At 38.5% G+C, this 21,206-nt stretch overlaps 1 protein-coding gene across 2 annotated transcripts in view; it reads left to right on the forward strand.

Annotated features, from left to right (window-relative positions):
• Nucleotides 1-21,206, forward strand: part of MEGF10 (multiple EGF like domains 10) — an 84,945-nt gene that overhangs the window by 12,214 nt on the left and 51,525 nt on the right. The window contains exons 1-5 of one of the 2 annotated variants that reach the window (XM_038124937.1): nucleotides 6,070-6,179; nucleotides 6,324-6,455; nucleotides 9,117-9,218; nucleotides 9,907-10,007; nucleotides 15,003-15,095. In XM_038124937.1, coding sequence (XP_037980865.1) covers nucleotides 6,115-6,179; nucleotides 6,324-6,455; nucleotides 9,117-9,218; nucleotides 9,907-10,007; nucleotides 15,003-15,095 — 493 coding nt within the window. In that variant the 5' untranslated portion in view covers nucleotides 6,070-6,114. Of the gene's footprint in view, nucleotides 1-6,069; nucleotides 6,180-6,323; nucleotides 6,456-9,116; nucleotides 9,219-9,906; nucleotides 10,008-15,002; nucleotides 15,096-21,206 lie in introns of those variants that run through there. The other variant, XM_038124938.1, reaches the window with a different exon arrangement.

The raw sequence follows: 21,206 nt of genomic DNA on the forward strand, positions 1-21,206 counted from the left end.
TATCTGAGTTCTTTGACTGTGCTCTTTTATATCCTGGCAATAAACTGGAAGTGACATGGTGTCTGGAAGGCTGGTAATAGGAAAAGAGGGGTCACAGAAACTTTGTTCAAGAGAGGGTAAAACCATGAATGATAATTTCCACAGCAGTGGAACCAGGGCATTGGTGTATTTAGGCAACCACAGGATTGTCCCAGGCAACTTGTCAGCAACCACAAAGTTTTCACAGTTACATCCATGCGTGCAATGTCCTTTTTTATGATTAGCATTAGGAAATAAAAAAAATATTGTCAGAAATCTATATACTATATGGCTGAGGGACTATGACAAAAGTTTGATACAGATATCTTTGTGATGTAACTCTGTAATAAAGCTTTCATACATGCTAGTAAAACCTTATTTCAGAAATAATTCACCTTAAGCACATGCATTTAGCCATTTTTACTTCATCCTTTAGTCTTCTAGCTCTATACTATTAAAATAGACTTGGGGTTAAAATAAAGAGATGTTTCAGTAAGGAATACATTATTTGAAAAATATTTTAAAATATATTAATTTTGAAAAAAAAGAAGGGGGGAACAGAGGGGGATATGATTTTTGTCTCAAGCCTATACTTGAGACAAAACTGTATAGACTCTATTTTACTTGCCTTTTCTGCTGAGAACTAGCTGTTGACTCCCAACATCCACCCTGGGAAAGATGCCTATGGCTGAGAGATGCCATCTGTATATGACATAGTTCTTTATGTTTCACCTCAAATGTCTTGTGTCAAATAAGCAAATCAGGATTTATGTTCAAGGTGCTGTTTCATCTTCTCAAAGTGTGCTTTTCAGAAACTTTGGTTTGGATTCTACACAGTTTTAACTGTGTTTATTTGGTAAATTTTCATTTTGAGGGGAAAAAAAAGGCAGCACATTTACTCAGAAGATTTTTGTTAACAGCTCATCCTGCTGGCTACCTGTGGAAATAATCTTTAAACATACAATACCATGGGCTAGAGGTAACCTTAATGGTTCAACACCTATACTTGAAAAAAAAGGAAATACTTTCAAGTGAAAGGGCCCTAATTTATCACACAGTGACAGCTACAGTGAAGTGACCCCATGTTTGTGATGTTTGGCAGCCTTCCTCTGAGGAATAATAATGAGTCCCTCTGCAAAGTCTCTGGCATGCTGGCATTTGTCTTTACCATGCCTCCTTGCCTTGTGCAGACTTGACTTGCTCTGAATTGTCTTTTCCTGCCCTTCTAATGCTAATTTGAGGGAGAAGAGCACTGATAAGTGGATATATGCTCTCCCTGCCAGCTTAGCAGATTCAGAAACTCTCGCTGAATGGCAGTGAGTGAAGTCAGCGACTTCAAGGCAATCTTGCTTTTCAAGAGGTCAATTCCTAGAGGAAACTCTCATGATCTTTTGCAGTAAGAACAGGTCTTGTAAAAGATACTGCTGAGTGTTCTGCAGGGAAGGACAGAGTTCTTGAGGACCTTGTTGCAATATTCCCGTGTTTTTGGGTCTGTGCTGCAGCATGATCCATGCTCTCCAGCCACCTGTTGCATCTGGAACCATGTGGCATTACTAGTGCAAGTCCACATATTTGCTGGGTGGTAAAGTTTCCTGTTTCCTCCCGTGTTTGCTGTTACCTTATTTCATTCTGTGCTTGTAATTACAATGCAAGAGGTTGTTTGATGCTTACAAAACAATGTGCGGTGTGACAGCTCCCAACCTCTCCAGTTTTCCACTAGAAAATGTTTAACTAGAAAAAAGAAAAATTAAGTTTAACTCCAAAATTTACTCCAGTTTACAGTTTTAATATAGTTTGAATGCTGCTCTCTGTTGTTTAAGATCAGGTCATATATTGTTGCATTTATATTTAGTAGGAATGGTAGAGAGATACATTCTGTGAAATTATAGCATTTACCATGAAATAAAGGACTGTGATGCTGTAGCTTTCAAAACTTGTAATTCCATCACATAGGGACAAAAAGGGCCTGGTCTCCTCCAGACTTGTGCATTATCACTGGATTCTCTGGACCTTCACAATTCAGGACTTCTTTCCCTCTCTTGCCTCTTTATTAAGTGACCAATAAATTTACAAGTTATTGGGCATGAGGCCAGAACACGCAGACAAACACTGTTATTACATAAACCTCATTTTCTTAGAAGCCTCTGATAATTGGAGAGGGATGAAAAATAAAAATGATCTCATCTAGTAACCGAAGAAAAATGGTCATTGATTACTGATTTATTTTTCTAAGCAACGTAACTTGAAAAAAGCAGCAGCATATCTGCCTCCGTCAAGGAGACTTGTTCTAGCTCACTCTGCCTTTGATTTGGTTATTCTTCAGACACCATTCTAAATGAGTTGTTTTTCCCACATCCGTGCTTAGCCCATCTTCAACACCTTTGGACTCTCCAAATGTGTCAGTCTGTTTCACAGTAAGGTTTGAAAGTAGAGCAGCACAGGTGAAGAGGGTCAGATCTGATTAGGCTGCATCAAGAGGGGCTCTTATCATCTCTGACCATGGAGGGTGTGAAAGTTTAGGGCACTCTTGGGTTATCCTTTAGCAAACTCTCATGCTGGCCGTGCACACCCCATGCATTTTCTGTCAGGCAGAGTCTCAGCCCTGCCAGCTTGGTCTGCCCTGAACTCCCCATGACAGTGGCATCAATGCTGCCTTTGGAGTGATACGTTTTGAGGATTTGGGAAAAGATCAGTCAGTTTCCATTTGCTGTGACTGTACATCTTCAGCCTAGGGTCTGTGTGATAATGCTCCTAATTCAGGTTATTTTGTATTTGCTTTATGAGTGAGATTTCATGTGACAAGGTGTCAAACTGATTTACTGATTTCCAGAGGGAAAACGCCTTCTGCTCTTCATCCATTAATTCTCTAATGTAATCGATAAAAGCAATCAGTTGTGGATTTTTTTTTTCACGGAAGCTAACACAGGATTAATCATCATTGACAAGATTAGGTCAGATTCAAATTTTGCTCTGCCTGACATCAGTCATGATAGAGATGTTTTTATAAGCAAATTGTGTCCCTGGTAGAGGAGCTGAGCCTCAGGAGTGAAGAGTGTTAAAAAAAAAAGACTCTGTAGGAAGTGAAAGACCAAACAATTCTTTGCCCAAAGATGCTCATAAAAACTCTTTTATCTCATGTGGAGCTGTAATTTCTAGTTGCAGTCACCAGGTCTGTGTGGGGTGCTCTGGAGAGAGTGAGGGCAAGGACACCTGCAAGGGGCTCTGCACAGATGACTGTGTGGTTTTCAGTTCAGTCTGAAATTTGAAGAAATCTATGATGGACAGAGAGAAGATTTTTTTTTTAAGTAGCTCTTGCTGTACATGCAGGTTGATGCCATGTCAGTGCAATTTAGAATAGCCCATGGGTTGGCAGCTCAGAAAACATTTTGATGTCCCTGTGCCCTGTCAGTGCAGAAAGGCAGGACAGGGTGCTGTAAAACCTTTGAGATGCCACAACAGAGTACGAAAGGTTCTCACTGCTCTGGAGTTTGTCTTCTAACTAAATGGCCCATTCCTGCTGCATTTTTCATGTTTCAATGGTAAAAATGCTTTTGCAACAGTAATGGGAAAGCTGCATCAGCATTTCCCTTGGTCTTGGGTCCATTATGTCATGTTAGCAACTGTGTCGTACTATTCTCTGTTGCTCATGCAGTTCTAATCCTGGCTTATTCTCTGGCAGCACTTGATTTTGCTGACCAAAAAATACTTGTTTGCAGCCTTGAGCAACCTTCACTTCTTTTACAGTGTCTATCATATCCTCCCCTGCCCCCTTAGCTCCACCTGTATTTATTTACCTTTTATCACAAGAAATCTGCGGGAGAGCTGTGCATGCTCAGCTTTGCCTGTGGCTCTGCCCTGGGTGGGTGGAGAGATTAATTTGTAAGCATGTCATAATTTTTACCTCATAAAGAAGAATCGGGGTTTTTTTCTTCTTTTTTAAGTTATCTGTTCTTTTTTTGGTTTTGATCCTGAACTCTCTGTGGGGGAAAAAACCCCTAACAAAATAAAAACTGTCAACACAGTTACTAGTGGCAAAGAAAGTGCCTAAAAATCTCAGATATTGGGTATTAATGGTTAACCGTCTGTGTTTACACAGTGCACATACAGGAGTTTTCATCAGCTTACTAGTGAGACAAATGCAATTCCTGTAGTTGCTCAAGTTTAAATGTATTTTAGGGGAGTACCTGTAATTTATGGGAGTATATTTTGTACACTTTTTACACTACTTCAAAATGAGCTTGTTAAAAATCATAATAAACTTTGGGTTGATTGCGTTTATTTTTTTAAATGACTGTTATTGATTTTTATAAAATAAATATATAACTAGTTTAATTTCCTTAATTAGCTCACAGAGATTAAGAGATGTACTCTACAGTTGTTTCATGCAGCTGCACTGCTTTCCTGTTAAAATTTCTAAGTCATGGGCATGGATTAAAGTTGAGAGAAACAGAGAAGTCTGACCTGAACAGACACTGGTACTGCCTTAAAGTTCCTTCCTGAAATAGGAGTAAAGATACAGCTTTGTCAACAAGAGATTTTGCCTCAAATGCTGTAGAAAAAGCTAACAGGCAATAAGATTTTAGTGTTCTGTTGTGGAAGGAAGTCCTGGTGGTGGAACACCAAGGATTATCCTAATTTGTTGGGGTTTTTTTCTGTCTCATGTATGTACTAATTTGCACAGGGAAGGCATTCTTCAAAATGAGCATTTTCAGTACTTAAACTACAGGTTCTGTGTACGTGTAGATAATTGAAATACTCATATGTTATTGGGTGAGATAATTTGAGCAATATATGGTATGAAAAGTGAATCTCTGAACAGTAGTTCTTGGTGCAAACCATAGGCAGCAAGAGTTAAATGAGTCATCTGCATCTTTTATTGTTAATATCAACACTTCAGCAATGCTAATCAGCCGTACTGATTTTCTGTTTTGATTTTCCTTAATAATTAAGCAAAAGATCTGGAATGCAATCAAGTTTTACTCTAGGGGGTTCATGCAAATTTTTTTTTTATTAATTTTAAATTTTGTTAAATGTATCCTGAAAAAGGAAAGTTGCTGAAGTTGAGAATAAAAGAAAGAAAAAAGGGAAATACAATTTACAATCTGCTTAATCAGAGTGAATATTTGCAATGAAGTCACAGCTTCACTGCAATTATTAGGTGCGAATACAGCTGCTGTTGAAATAACTGTGCATTGACTGCTTTGCTGCATGCAGATAAATAGTTACAGACCATGAAATACCTTTCAGCAGCCTGATTTTTCAGGAACAATTCAGCAAAATAGGATCATCTCTGTACCCTCAGATACCTTAATGTAATAATTTTGTGTTGTGAGCTTTTTTATGTGGACTTCTGAAGTAAAACTTTATTCTGCTCCATAATATTTAAAGTAAGTAATTGCTATTTCTGGATTAATTTACTGTGTTAAAAATACTTTTATTAAATCAAACATATTTATTAGAAATTATTTCCTCATTACACTGCAGATTAGACTCAAGAATCTAATTTTTTTGTTATCTCTGTAACCACATAATGTTAGAATCAGTGGGTAAGTGAGGAAATAAGGTCAAATGTTCACTGAAGCAGAAATGTAGCTTAAGTCATTACAAATAAATTACATGTTAATGGCATTCATTCTGGCATTTGTGGGTTGATGACCAGTTGGATTAAGAGTGTTTCTGCATGCAAATTAAAATAATTTGCTTAGTAAAAGTGTTAGGATAATCTTTTCAGACCTTCACATTACTCCAACAGCTTTTTTTTAATGAATGTTTATTCTGTTTGGAAACTGTACAGCCGGCTGAGGAGGGGGAATTAAATTTTGGGGATTCAAATTTAAAGAGCAGTGACAGTGCAGGGTGACATGTGAGGCTGTGCTGGCCATGGGGAGCAGTGGGGAGGCACAAACCCTTCCTGTAAGTGAGGGACGTGCAGGGCTCCTGGTGCTGTGTCACATCTGAGCCTCTCTACTATTGTGGTCTTGAGCAAGTGCCAGCCTTTATTCCAGACCTCAGCTCTGGCTCTCAGAGCGGGCAGAGCCTGGCTGAGCACACCCAGCCTGGGTGGCTGCAGCTGGAGGGGACAGCAGGACCTCTGAGATGCAGTTTGTCCACCAGCTGGCCTCGTGGGAAACAGCTCCATTTGGGCTCTTCTTCCAAAATGGGTATGGTGTTGCTGCTGCTGGGCAGGCAGTGTGTGTTCCTTGAAGTACCTCTTGCTTTAGGTTTATTACAAATGGGTCAACATTATTAGCTACTTCATATTCTGCATGGTATCGCTAATGTACTATTTTTCTTTTTCTTCGCAGTCATCTCTTTGGAAAGATGGTTCTTCATTTCAACTCCCTTTTTGGCTTCCCTGTCATACTCCTGTACCACTGGATGGGTTCAACTGTGTCTTTGAATCTGGAAGATCCCAATGTGTGTAGCCACTGGGAAAGGTAATACTTTCCTTTTGGAAAAATAAGTGATGTAAATTCTGAAGTAATAGTTTTGCTTTGCTTTGCTTGGCATGCTTCAAATTATTGAAGGTTTTAGCTGAGTTTAAAAACAGGGGGGAAAATTCACTTTACTGCATGGGCAGGTGAGTTCATGGATAAGTAAAAGACTATTTAACAGTGGGCTGAAATGCATCTTTGCATTGGGGGTAAGATGCAAAGAACCACTACAGTGGTACTAGCAATGTTACACAACCATTTGGGTACTAGAAGTGAGTAAAAATAGCTCTTTCCAATTTCGGTGAAAAGAAGTTTTACATATGCAAAATATAATTAACCATATTGGAATTTGGCCAAATTTGATTATGCTGATTCCTTCCTATTCAGCACTCACAGGATCTGAATTAAGATTTGTTGTTTAATTATTTTGATGAGGTTCAAAAATTTATAACATGCAAAATGAAATTCATCATCAATGTAGTTGATCTGTTTGTTCATCCAATTTCATGTGAATTGCAAAAAGCTACAGTGAGTTGGGAGAGGTTGAGCCTCAAGCATCTGCTGAACTTCTTTCCTTGTGTAAAGGTTATGATAGTGAAAACAAGACTTCTGGTCTCATTATAACTGTTGTGCCTGTAATTGATCAGCTGGTCCATGAGGAAGTCTTGATTTTCACAGTTCACTTGAGGACATCAGTATTTGCTGTACTTAATGTAAACTGTGTTGTATGCTTAGTCATGAGGAGTGCTGCTGAGCCACTGTACATTTATTTGTGATTGCTATGGTTGAATCTTTACAAAGAAAATCGAAACTTGTATTTTTTACAAAGTCTCTCTATTAAAAAAAAACCCCAACACTTAAGAACGTCCTTGGGAATTTACCTCAGCTTCATGTAAAGGATTTGGCACCTCTGCCTCAGCTGCTGTGTACAGTTCATGCAGCAATGTGTGTATGAAGTAGTCACCATATTAAATGCCTGTTCATAGTAGTCAGGAATTTGTCTGCAGTGTTCCTGGGTGCTGTCCTATATTGTGTGTGCATTGTTTACAGTTTTTGTAGGTAGAAGTTTTGGGCGAAGCTGCAACATCGTAAAAGCAAAATGGGAAAGAAACCCTGAATATAACTATTTACACTGCATAATATAATTTAAAACTAGCTAATCAAAGTCTGCAGAAGGAAAAATATACCAAAAATACATTTAGCAAGCATGCCACTTTGCTGCATGAACTTTTTTTCCTTCTTGTCCTAGCTATCTCAGAAACAGGGCAGAGCTCCAAATCAACTTAGTGAAACATTCATGCTGCTGCCCAAAGCAGGTGACAAAGGGACAGAAGTATGAAAGGGCAAAGCCCCAGACAGAAACTCTTGACTGCCTCTGTCACTGTTGTATGCTTTAAATAAAAAACAGACCTCAGTCAGTACTAAAATGGTCTTTACAAATGGTGAGAAGAGGTAGAGAGTGCCCTGCCTCAGGGTAAGAGCACAGAGCCTCAGGCTAGCGCAGCATCCCACTGAAAGTTGTTGGGCTGGGACAGCTGGGTGGATTAGGGCTGCTTGCCTGCATGCAGGAAAACAGGGAGCAGGGTGTGTGCATTTAGGGGTGAGTGGCTCTGGGTGTGCTTCCGCTTGGCATAGATGGTGGCAGCAGGATGAGGAGGCTGTGGCTGTCACCCTGCAGTGGGGTCTCAGAGAGGGTGTGAGTAGAAGAGAGGGAGAGCTGGTCAGGCTGTTTAGTGTTTTGGCTGGTCCTGGGAATCAGTCCTGCTGCAGCAGTGCCACGCATTCCTGTATTTTCAAGCTGCCTTGCGCAATCCAGGACTGGCTGCCAGCACAAACAGCCTCTCAAAGAGTTTTCTAGGATGATTCAATATTTTCCCCTTTTGTGACAGGGCTCTGCTCCTCTTGTCCTACTGACAGCTTTGGAGGCTCTCAGCATGGATTTGTTTCTAGGACACTGTATGATTGTGTAATTTGGCAAAAAATAATACTAGGATTTCATATAGTATTTCTAGGGGTGTGGTGTGGGTGGTTCTCTGTTAAATATTATCCAGTAAGCAAAAGAAATTATGGTCTTCATTATTCATTAATTTCTGATTGCAGAATAGACTGTTTGGTGGTGTATCTGTAATGTAATTTTTCAGTAATTTTACTAGTCAGGTGTATTTCCGTGTTAACGTTCACTTAGTATCTAAATGCACTGGATGTCTTCCTCTAGGCCCAGATACAGTTTTTACAATGAATTTCTCAGAAAGTCCTATTTTTCTATTTTGAGTGATAATAGAAGAAACCTAATTTTCTGTCTCCTTAACTAGTTGTTCAGTTATCCAGTTGCATTAATAAATGGAGAACACCTAATATGCACTACTTTAATTCTCTGCCTATTCGAGATACAGGTGTTCTGGTTTTAAAAAAAGTTAGACTGACATTACATTTCTTTAAATGTCGAGTAGTGGAATTTCATCAAATGTGTTCCACAGTATAAACATGATGACTCTCTGCATTCTTATTTTTCTTTGCAAGCTTTCTGTCCCATTTTTTTTAGACATGAGCATTGTGTTATATTTCTTCCATTCTGTAACAGGATTCTGTAAAAGACCTAATTAAATGAGACTGTACTTAAGGGACTTGCTTGATGATCTCCCTTTTTTCTCTGTCTCTTCCCAGTTACTCAGTTACAGTGCAAGAGTCATATCCACATCCTTTTGATCAGATTTACTATACCAGTTGTACGGACATCCTGAACTGGTTCAAGTGCACACGACACAGGTGATGTATAAATCCTAACATTGTCAATTTGCTGATATTGTTAAGATTCTTGACTCAAAATCAAGCATGACATGTAGGATTTTTTAGCTGTAGTGTCCTGCCTGTCTAATTGCTGTGATCTGTGTCAGCTGGAAAATGACTGTCCAAGAAACGTCACATATTAGCAGGTTGGCATGTACCATCCCGTGGAGTGCTAACAGAAAGCAAACAGCTTAGGAAAAACTAAATTCTCCAGACCCTGCAAGGTGTATTTGTTCAGAAATATCACAGGGGACCTTTGTTGCATGCAGTGTTGTGTTCTGGGGGACATAAGTGTATGCTTCTTGAAAGAAAAGTAAAAGGATTTGTTAAAGGAAACTTCCTGTGCAAGCAGAAAGCAAGCAAGGGCTGAATGATTAAAAACTGGTGACATGTGTAAAGAGCATTTTCCTCAGAGGAATATGCCTGTAAGTGTGAACCATCACAAGTGAAAAAGTCCCCGTTCTTTTCCTGCTTTCTGACCACCCATGAGCCTAAGGCATGTCAGGGAACCCCTTGGACTCTTGAAATTGGCAACAGATAAATCAAGACAACTTGGAGCATTTTTTTCTCTTCTTATGACACCTGAATGTTTTGTAAGATGTGTAAGAATACATCCTGTCTTGTTTCTGAACCAAGGTGTGTGACAAACACTCATTCCTCTCTTTAGGATCAGTTACCGAACCGCCTACAGACATGGTGAGAAGACGATGTACAGGCGCAAATCCCAGTGCTGCCCTGGATTCTATGAGAGCAGGGAAATGTGTGTCCGTAAGTTCAGCTTTTTCTTATTGTTTTTTTGGCTTTGAAACTCCAGACATGCATCACTGTGCTGGTGTGACTCCCCTCTGGTGGGTGGCTTGTGGAGGCTGGGTTGCAGGAGCTGAGTTTCTCGCCAGTGATGCATGTGCAGCTCTTGTTGGAGCCAGTTGGGGCTGAGCAGATGCAGGTGACAGGATGGTTGGACTCCAGGAATCTGAAAGCTGTCTAAGTGGCCAGCCAGCCTTGATGTGGTCCTAGCTAATGATCATGTGGAAAATGCACTGTGCAAGCATCAGTGTATTTTCCAACATGGTAAGCAAACGCAAGGTTTAAAACCACGAGGGACATGGAAGTGTTTTCTCCTTGGAACAGACCCCAGCAGATCCTCATGCTGAACCTCTCTTGGACATACAGAGGTCTGTAACAACTCTTTGGAGGTCTCAGCACCTTTTTTGGGTGGCACACACCTCTGTCTTCTCATCTAACCCAAAACTGGGAAAATTTGTGGCTGAGGTGTCTGGAGGCAGCCTTGGCTCAGTTCTTTCTCTCTCTTATTTGACTTTGTGCAGACCTAAGGAGGTCTTAAAATGGTATTAGATAAGAACATGTTTTATGTCCTGGAATTTGAAAAGAAAAAGCTCTGATTCAAAACATTTTATGCTTGTGCAAAAGCAGAGGTCAAAATATTTTTAGAAAACTAATATATCTGATATCAGATTGGCAATGATTTTAGCTTTTTTTTGGTAATTTGTATGTATATTAGACTTAAAAGAACCTATTTCTGACTACATTTGGTTATTATAAAGCATGTCTGAATAATGATATTTAATTTTTTATTAGGTAGAATACTTTTTGAAGCGTGTTACAGTTTGACTCATGATGTGATGACAGGTGTGACGGTGATTCTCTTATGTGACAACAGCTTTTACATAGCTATAGCATATGTAGTAAATTCATTGTGTTAACACAATGAAATTCAGAACCTCAGAAATTCAAATACCATTGGACATACTAATTTTTCCTGTTACTACATGAAAATATGCCTGATAATGATACTCAGGACATATCTGCTCTGACTTCTGAAGCGAATGTGGAATGCCTCAGACTTTAAATTATGTGAAAATACAGATCCTTCAGTGTAGCTGAGTTTGCATTTATTTGACCTTGGAAGAAAGAGGGAGACCTTCAGTCTTCATGATCTCCAGCTGGAGCATTTCCATTACTGCAGTTTTATTTCTATGCTGTGTGGATTATTTTGTTTACCTAGTGGAAGTATGTAAGATGCCTCTAAAAGGCTAAAATCCTTGTGTTGTTGTTGGTATTTTGTTGTTTGTTTGTTCCTTTATTTGACTTCTCAATTTAGAAAAGTAAATTAGAAAAGTCTACTGCTAGATGGTTTTGGTATGACTCAGCATTGTGTGAATTGAAATTTCATTGCTGCTTCTCAAAAATAATAGGAATCTGTGTTTTATTAGTTGTGCCATTTCATTTTGTCTTCATGTGGGTTGACAAGAAGTTGTATTTTAATTTTAAATCCAACCTTATATGCAGTCAGTACTTGGACTGTTTGTAAGAGTGTAGATATCTTAGTGAGTGTAGATATCTTAATTCACTTTCACTAAGGAGAACGTGCTTTGTGCTGTCCTCACAAAACTCCTGTTTATAGAGGATATAAATAATATACAAATTTCTCACCTCTGTCTTCACTATTGCCAGCACCTCTGTAGAGCAGTGGGTTAAATGGACCTCAAGCTGTTATTTTTGCTCCTGTGTTTAGACCTAATGCACTTTCTGAGATAATCTATATGCAGTTTATATGCAGATATAAAGGCAGAACAGTAATTCTGTGAAGTTCTGTTCAGGAGCTTACTCCTGGCAGCTCCACCCCAGGCTGAGTGATTGACTAAATTTCTTTTTTATTCCAAAGAATTTCCTGCCACTTGTCTGCTACTATCAGTGGCAATCCCTAGGAGATTTGGCATATGAACACTAGGCTTAGCTACAGACTAGAAACTTTTTCAAAAAGTGCAATTTGTTTTTTTCTTTTAGCATGTTTCTGAAAAGGAAAATGTCAAAGGTTTAAAGACAGTTTCTAGTGGCTTTCTTGAAGATGGACACACAAGCAAAGGTTGAGTGTTCCTGGCAGCTTGAACATTTACCTCCCTTAGTTTCTAAAATTGTAGTACATTTCTAAGAACCTTAATAGAGAACTATGCCTGTTGAATTTCATCAAAACATGAAATAGAAAAAGCACCATCTATCTTAACTGGTATAACTGGATATAGTCACTTTACTAGCAAATAGCCGTCAAGCACAGGAAGCAAGGATCAAACAAGGGGTATGTTCTAGCATATAGTGTAAAAGTGAAGGATTTATTTGAAAAAAACATGTTTATAACGTAATTTAATAGATAACTTATTTTTTTCCCACGGCAAATGCTTGTTTCAGTTAATTTGGAGGAAGCTGGAGTTAAACCTTGCAGTCATTTATGTGCATAATTACATCCAAAGTGTTTCAATTTTATGTTAACTGGTTTGTGGCTGGCCTTTCGAAGTGAAAAAGCAACAGATCCTAAAATGCATGCATAAACTTTCATCAAAGATAAAAATACATTTTTCCAAGTTTTCTTTTAACATCAGATAATGAAGGCAAGAGTGTAGAAGAGATCTTGAAAAAATAATAAGGCACAAAAGAAAAGGGCAAATAAGATGTAAAAGCCAATGTGCAAGAGTAACCCAGATTGCTTTTCATGCAATAATTGAGCTTTTTCTTGCAAAAAAAAAGAAGACATGGCAATTGCTGCCCGGGAGTTTTTGGTGCTTCTTTACGCTAGTCAGTAAAAAAAGAAAATTCTTCATGTTAAGTTTTTCACCTGCACATGCATATAAGTATTTTTTTTAATACCATGCCAACAATCCTGTAGAAAACCAGGAGAAAGTAGTTTATCTGTTCCTGGTGTTATTCATGTCTTTTCAGCTTCCTCTAGGTGATTTTTATGTTGTCCTCACCTCTTTGTAGCTCTGTTTAGTAAATTTTGGTTCTCTCATCCCCATGTCCACTGCAATATTTTTTTTAAAATGTGCTGTCTCTTAGTGATGTAGGATTCACTTGCCAAGAGTCAGTTAACCCAGAAGGTGTCTGGAGAATAATTTCTTTTGGTTAGAGAATAGGTTTTTATGTATATCCAGAATGTGGATCCGTGTTCTGAGCGGCAGTGCAGTGAGATAGGTCTGGTTTTTTGCAACTTCTTTATTTTTCTGTTCTGCTCCAGCTGTCTCACAGGGGAGGTGGTGGAGCGTTGCCTTATTGTACTTAAGGCTCAGTGCTCAGAAATTTGGGCTGAGATGTTTGCATTCCCTGGGTTATTCCTACAAGTGCTCACACTGCATGTTTACAGTGACCTGCTGTTGCCTCACGGCTCGCTGGCAAGGTTTTTTCACACATTTGGTTTGTGGAGAGCCTCAGTGACCGAGGCAGCGCTAACTAGGAAGGAATCTTCAAAGATACAAGTGATTCACGTCAAGTTACAAGACTAATGGAAAATTGTGATGTATTATTTAAACTCAGTCTTTCCGTAACACATAAATAGGCAACAGCGCTCTGTGTTAATGCCTTGCTTCATCAAATGTTTAAAAAATTATTATTGTCCCTGTTGATTTCTGATGAAGATCATTTTATTGCACATCTGAAAAGTAGCTTGTTAGAAGTAGCTGAGGATGAAAACTAAAGGATGTAAAAATAAGCAGTTAATGGCTGGGATCCTGTATAATCAAAAATTTTTATTTTATTGATCTTTGTGTGGTTTTTCTTTTTCTTGGACACACTAAATGTAAAGATGACCAATATGCTTCATCATCTTTAATTGAGAAAAACCCATAAGTTGCAAGTATTTTACCTAAATGCCTAATTACTCTAGAACATTTTCAATCATTTAGAACCACAGTGATTCATAGGTAGCCCCATTACACTTCTTTTTAACATCCCCTTTGTCTTTTTCCCCTTGATAACTTTATATTAATTTGTATAGCAGTCAGATTTAGTTTCTCTGGAAATGTTGATACAGAGAAAGAATCTCATCCTGTGCCCATTTTCTAAGTTTTATTGTTGTTTAGAGTAGAAGGAAATTATTACAGTGTATGTATTTTGGAAAATTAGGGGTATTTTTTGATTAATATGGGGGTCAGAGTCACATTAAATCTCTGGTCAGAGATTTTTCCTCTTGGGTGTGTTATATTCTGTCATTGATAATGCTGGATATCAAAGCCATTTCAATTTTTTCTTAGATGTTTCAAACAAAATGTTGTGTCAAAGTAAGACTTACCTTAGAACCTTGTTTGCAAATCATAGAAAAAAAAAGAAAAAAGAAAAAAATTTAAGGGCACCCTGTTTAGCACTTAGAATAAAGGTTGCAGTGATTAATAAGGTTTATTTGTCATGCTTTACTACAATCACTTTCACTGTTTGTTTATTCTTCAATTGAACTCTGCAATCATTTGGAAAAGTTGATACTAAAATATCGTTGTGTTGCAAATCATATTTTATCCATGCTGTTGCAAAAGAGCATTTCTTTGGATGCCTGCTGAAGTTCCCCTGTTTTTTCTGGGCATCAGGGTTTGCTGCAGAGAGTCAGAGGATGGTTGAGGTTGCAAGGGAGCTGTGGAAGTCATCCCATCCAAGTTTCATGCTGGGCCAACCAGAGCCTCTTGCCCAGGACCATGGTCAGATGGGTTCCCAACCTGGATCATACTTTGACTCTCTTTTCGTTAGATTTGGACAATTTCCTCTGAAGGTTTTGAGTAATACTAACATTTTTAGCTGGAATCTTCAAAGAAGAGGCTGAAGTGAAATGCATTTTTAATAGATGCCACCAAATACGCTGGTATTTATTTTGCATTAAGGGGTACTTGATACATGAAAGAACTTGATTAGGACCATTTTAGAGAATGCTTTTCCTAGTGGTGGTAGGAGTTCTGTAATTGTTTGTTTTATTCCCTTCTCTGACAGCTCACTGTGCTGATAAATGTGTCCATGGCCGTTGTATTGCTCCCAACACCTGTCAGTGTGAGCCTGGCTGGGGAGGACCCAATTGCTCCAGTGGTGAGTTTTCACCTGCTTCTGCCTGTCTTGTACTCTTTTCATGGTGTTGTCCTCTCTTTTAGACAGATAATCATCAGTTCTGTGCTTGGGCTTCTGCTCTCTGATCAGGGCTTTTTTCTGAGTTATCAGGTTACTCTGTGTAACCTGATTTTCTTCATTTACTTGCAAACACTGTTCCCATGTAGCAGCACTAATGAGCTTTTTTTTTTTTATGCTCAGAAACATGCAGATAGCACAGTATCTGGAGTAAAGACAAAATTTTATTTTACATGTAAGAAAATCTCACCGTTTTTATTTTACTAATGTGTGAAGTTTGATCGTGCCAGGTCACATTTAAAAGCTATGAGGAAAGCCTTCCTAGCAGCTCTGTCCTCCTTTTTCACTCTGACACTGACTCAACCATTTTCCCCTTCACTGTTCACTCCCTGAACTCTCAATGTCTTTCCATTATACTCTGGTCAAATTTCTCCCACTTCCTTCTCCTTTCCCTTTCCACGTGCAGGAGATATGGAGAGCAGAATTGTGCGGAACACAAATCATTATCTTTTCTTCCCTTTGGCTGAAAGACAGTTTCTCAGAGTAATTTTCTAATTCTTTATAATTCTTTATTTATTCCAGCCTTGTGGCCCCCCTTTTTTAGGGTCTTTAAAAATGTATTTTTGAGGCTACCATAAAACCACATATTTTGTTACACTCAAATTCAATGTGGGTCTCTGCTAGTGACTGTCCAGTTGAAAGAAATGTATTTTAGCCAACAATAAAAACAGCTGTATTTACAAGTTAAAGTCCATACACCTTATAAATCTCTAACAAACAAATTGCAAAGATATTACACTGCTAATTTACTTTGTACATGATTCCTATAAAATTAAAAACTCTCATTTATCTTTCTTTAAAAAAAAAGGGAAAAGTTCTTTTCTTCAATTTTCAAACATGTTGCTATCATAACTCACTTCATCTGGAACTGATCTGTTGTTCCAGCAGCACATTTGTTGGCATGAGGAAGAATTTAACTATTTTAAAATTAACTGCTGCATTTGTTGTGGAGTTTTTGTGTATCCATACATGGGATTCATGTATAGCTCCAAAGAAACACCCAAGTTTTGCATAAGGCATAAAACTGAAAGAGCCATTGTTCTTTCACAACAGAGTGTTGCTGTAAGACTGGTCTTCATCTAATGTACTGCATTGTCAAAATAAATTGTCAAAACATGCTATCTTTCTTTCTGAAAACCTTATGCATTAAGCTCCTCTGTAACTAATCAAACATGCAGAAGAAACGTGAATCATTAGACAACACAGATTGCAAAAAATACTGTTATTTACTGAGATTTTCAAGCCTGAAAGTGTGCTTTAGATAAGACAGGGACCTCTAAATCTGCCTTTGGAAATAACCCTTCCTCTTCCAGGATTTCTGTCTGGTGTAATTCACTCTGAGTACACGTGCAGCTCTTTTCCTCTGCTTCTTCCTCAGCTGCTTGCCTTTTGTGTACCTTTGAACAGTGTCCTCTGGAGAGGCTGGTGATCCTCTAAAGGCTCCTGGGTGATGTTAGGGCTACGTGGAATTGCCAAAATCTGTTTGGGATTACTGGTGTAGCCACAGGAGAAGGGGGGTAGGTGAGGAAGGGGATATTTCTGTGCATGTGCTACAGGAACATTTGTTTTGGGATTTATCCCCTTCTGCGTGGACAAACCTAAGAAAGTTGCTGATTTCACTCATTTGTCCTTCTGAGCTTGAGAGCTGACGTTTGCTGCTATCTGTCCATGATTTCCTTATCTGAAGAGCTACAGCAGAGGTCAAACTGAATTCAGGAATAGTGGATAGTGTTGGAAATAACAGAAGTTGAGAGGGGCTTGGCTTTCTGAGCTTTCTTAGTTGCTTACCCTACTGAGATGGGTCATAATCATAAAAGATTTTGATGCTCTGCCTTTAGTTGTATTTTCTGCATGATCCCCAACTTGGTTTTAGTATTAGTCAAAGAAAGGTGCAATGATGCAAAATAAAGATCTGTGGTTTTTTTAAATAATATTTTTTTTGTATAGCAAGTTATTAATTCAGTAGGAATATACGCATATTGCCCTACTGTAATAATGTCCATCAAATAATCATTTTCATTACTTAACTGAATGGTGGAACCATATTTGAAAGACAGGCCACTGTCTTTGTAAGGCAGAGGTTCAGGGATTTTATGGCTGCTGATGACCAGATAAAATGCCCTGTCTGAAAAGGAGATGCAATCGTCAAAGAGTGAAGTGTTAGGACAACTTCCAGATGTAGTCATCTGTTCTTTTTCATGTATTCACAGATATGGGAAGGAACTGTTCTTCCTAGGGACCAAACATTTTGTAAAACTGCAAAACTAAACATTTTCTTTCAAATTGCTGTCCTATCTCTATTGGAATTGTTTATTCTCCTTACAAAGGAATTTTATCTGCTAGTATCTGAGAACAGATTTAGTCCTGTTACTGCATCTGTCCATCTGCCAACCCCCCAGACTGATTTTTATCTGTTGTTTCTCAGGAGGGAATAAATTTCTTGGGTGACTCCCATTTCCTTTTGTAGCAAATATTACCTCCTTATTGCTATGACTCCTTGCCAATTCCTGAATGGTTTAGGTTAGTGGCTGCACTCAGTTTAGGGAGAGGAGGCCTAAGGCTTGACCAGAGTGCTGAGCCTGTCTTTTTTCAGCACTCAATTCTAACCCAGACTATAACTCTGCTCCTCACCACATCCTCTGCCTTTTTGAAAAAATTACATCCCAGATGAGTGGGAAACAGGACTGGATCTATTCTTCAGCAAGGGAAACCTGAGTTATGGCCCAGCAGTTTTGTTAATTAAAGTTTCCTTGGGGAACACTTCCTGCACAAGGTGTAATTTTTCTTCAGGTATTTTCTTTCTATTTAAAGAGAATAGACTGTGTTAGGCAGTGTTTGTTTGCAGTGAAAGTCAGTGTGAGGTGGGTCAAGAAGGTGATGATAATGTGGATATATCTGAGAGGAAACACCACTTGGATCAAGAGATCACTGCTTTGCAGAACATTGCATTCTGGTGGGAGAGATGACGGTCATGCAAAACAATTTATTCTAATACAGATTTATTGACTGAACACAATTGTCAGGTCAAGGGAGTGGACAGAAGATGTGTCGAGTGAGAGAAGCAAGTGAATCAGCCATAATCCATAAGCTGTCAGTTCCCCTTTGAAGTAATACTTGTGAATTCCAGGAATATAAGTTGGACAGTTCTGGGTTAGGGACAAGTGCAATATTAACAAAAGTGCACAGAGTGCTGAATATAGGTTAAACAAACAGATTTTATTGAAGAGCAAACTGACACTTTTCCCTTCCAAACTAAATTACTGTTTTCTCAAATTTTTAACTGGCGTGTGTCTGATTGGGTTGTTTTTAAGAATGCTTTTGAGTACAGGTTGAGAACAGAATAGTCTTCTGAAGAAGTTGTGCTAATAGTTGAGTTATGTGCTAATAGGTGTCTGTGGAGATGATCAAACCCTGTTAAACATTTGTAATTTATGTTTTCTGCCTGTTTTTTGCTCACACTCCTGCAACGCTACTTTATATCTATTTACAAGTTTTATTTATTTATATTATTTATATATATATATGCTATTATTTATATTTATATGATAATGGATAATACATGACCTGATTGTCATGTTTTGAGTGGGTGTGCAGTTCAGTGGGTGTCCTGTCCACAACCAGGACATCCACTTTGTTTTTCTTCTCATGCCTAGCAGTCCACAGATAATTCCTTCAAAATCAATAGGACACTTTCTGGATAAGCTGGAGCAGAGGCAAAAATCAATATTACACTGACTAGACTGAAATGGTTATAGCCTTGTGATCCCCCCCAGCTGGCATGAGTGGTAAAGCAAAAAAGGGAATTACATGTCTTTGGTTTATGACCAAAGCACGTGTGTGAAAATGGGAGTGGGATTCTTCCATTTTTATTGTGCTGAAGTAATCTTGAGATTCGTTTGAATCACTGGGTTTTAATTTGTAATTTGATTATGTTGGTGATTAGCAGAGCTTTATTGAGACTATAGTCTGAAGTCATGGGAGTAGAAAAAGTGGCACGAAGACATTAATTTGTCTCCAGGGTTTTGTAAAGCATGAGAAGAAAACTGGATTTTTCCTTAATACATTAAGCTGCAGGTTTAAGGCTTGCACCTCAGAGAAACCTTTACCTTTAAATGGGCATATTAAGGTAACTTTTAAACTACAGTAGCTCTGCTACTATCAGATTTCCTTCACAGCCGTGGGTGTTTTGTAAAGTTCGCAAATTCCGTGAAAATCTCGCTGTTTTCTTCATGGGACTTGGCAGATGCAGGCCATGGCAGAAACTGGATCCCTTGGCAGTGCTGTGTGTGAGACACTCACGTGAGCCTCAGGCAGTGCCAGTTTCCCAGTGTAGCCCTGGATTTCCTTTAACCCTGCAGAGGTGGATGTGTGACTTTTCCAGTGAGACAGCCCCTGTGGAACCTGCCTGGAACCACCTTGCACACTTTGGTGTCACAGATTCACAGAGTACTCCTAAACAGAGCTTTTTCTGGGCCAGGGCATTGCTTTCCTTTTTTTTTTTTTTTTTTCTTTCTTTTTCTTTTTCTTTCTTTTTTTTTTTTTTTTTAAACTAATGCAGCTTGCGAGATATGCTTAGGGAGTTAGCTCATCCCTGAGCTTTCCAGGCCATCCAGCAGGCTGCAGAAATAAGTTCTGGTTTTAACCACATCCTTGCATTAGGAAGGCTTGGTTCCCAGAACTGGGGAGCTGGTAAACACACAGGCAAAACTGCAGAGTGTCCTGGCAGACAGCTATTTCACTTTTATGGAAAATGTAGAGAAATAGCTTGTTCAAGTAATGCAGAACTTCCCCCAGCCCGGCTCCCAAACAAAAGTGCTAGCAGGTCATAAACAATCTTAAATTGAACCTGTTCGTATTTAATGTGTCTTCCCTATGTTCACTGCCCATAATTCTTCTGTAATTATTGCTGCTGTAACTTCCCTGACTGACTTCTCCTCACTTTTTCCAGCTGAACACTTCATTTTCCCCCTCTAATGAGACTGAATATCTTTGAGTTGAGAAACTAACCCACCAGCAAGTCAGATGAGGTGCAAATAGGAAAAACAGATATTAATGGAAGTTGCCATCACCTTCATTTTTAACAGTCACTACAGTGTCACTGTGGTAGGTGGCATCAAAATTTCCAGGGCCACATAGCACTTCTGCTTGTCTGGAGGTTCAGTACAACTATGCATTTGAAATAATAATATTCTTACGTTTAGTATATCTTTGGTGCTGTGAACCATTTTGGATTGGAAGTCCCAGAGAGATTAATAGATTTTATGGCCATGTGTCAGAATTTTGCTTAATTACAGTGTCAATCTTTAAGCAAAAGTAAAAACAAACAAAAAAAATTGCTTTCTACAAAACAGGGTTATTTACTTATGTTGAGATTTACGTAGAGGAATGCATTCCAGTAAATGGTGGTAGTTTTATTGCTTTGTAAATTTTTTCTGGACCAGATAAACTTTTCATTTCTGCTTTTCACCGTTTTGGAAACGCAGTAATTTGTACTGTTTGCCTAAGCTGATTTTTTGACTAAGGTCTGTGTTGGGTTTTTTTCCCCTATTAACAGTGCCTAAGTATTTTTAGTGCTGATTTCATTTCAATCTGCCTTACATATTGGCGGGCTTATATATTTTCAGTGGCTCACTTAGTAGGTTTTCAAGGATGTGAGAGATACCATTCGTGGCCAATTAAAAAAAAATACCAATTAAGATGACTTTCAAGTCATTGCAAAAAAAAAAAAAAAAAAAGGAAAAAAGCTAACTTATGGTTCTACAAGGATGTCTGTGCAAAATCAGGGTCATGGGAAGGATGTAGTACAAGCAGGTTCTTAAAATTTTACCTATAATAATTATTATTTTTAACAGGATTTATCTCAGTAACATGATAAAAATGAACTCCATCAACCATCTGTGTGTGTTTTCCTTACCAATTATCCATCCTTGTGTTCTGCTGTCCAAAGCACTTTAAAGAGTCTTGGAAATTTATGGCATGTGAAAGGCATATAGTTCCAGTCTTTCATAAGATCTG

This window comes from Motacilla alba, chromosome Z, assembly GCF_015832195.1.
Source record: "Motacilla alba alba isolate MOTALB_02 chromosome Z, Motacilla_alba_V1.0_pri, whole genome shotgun sequence".
Taxonomy (NCBI): Eukaryota; Metazoa; Chordata; class Aves; order Passeriformes; family Motacillidae; genus Motacilla; species Motacilla alba.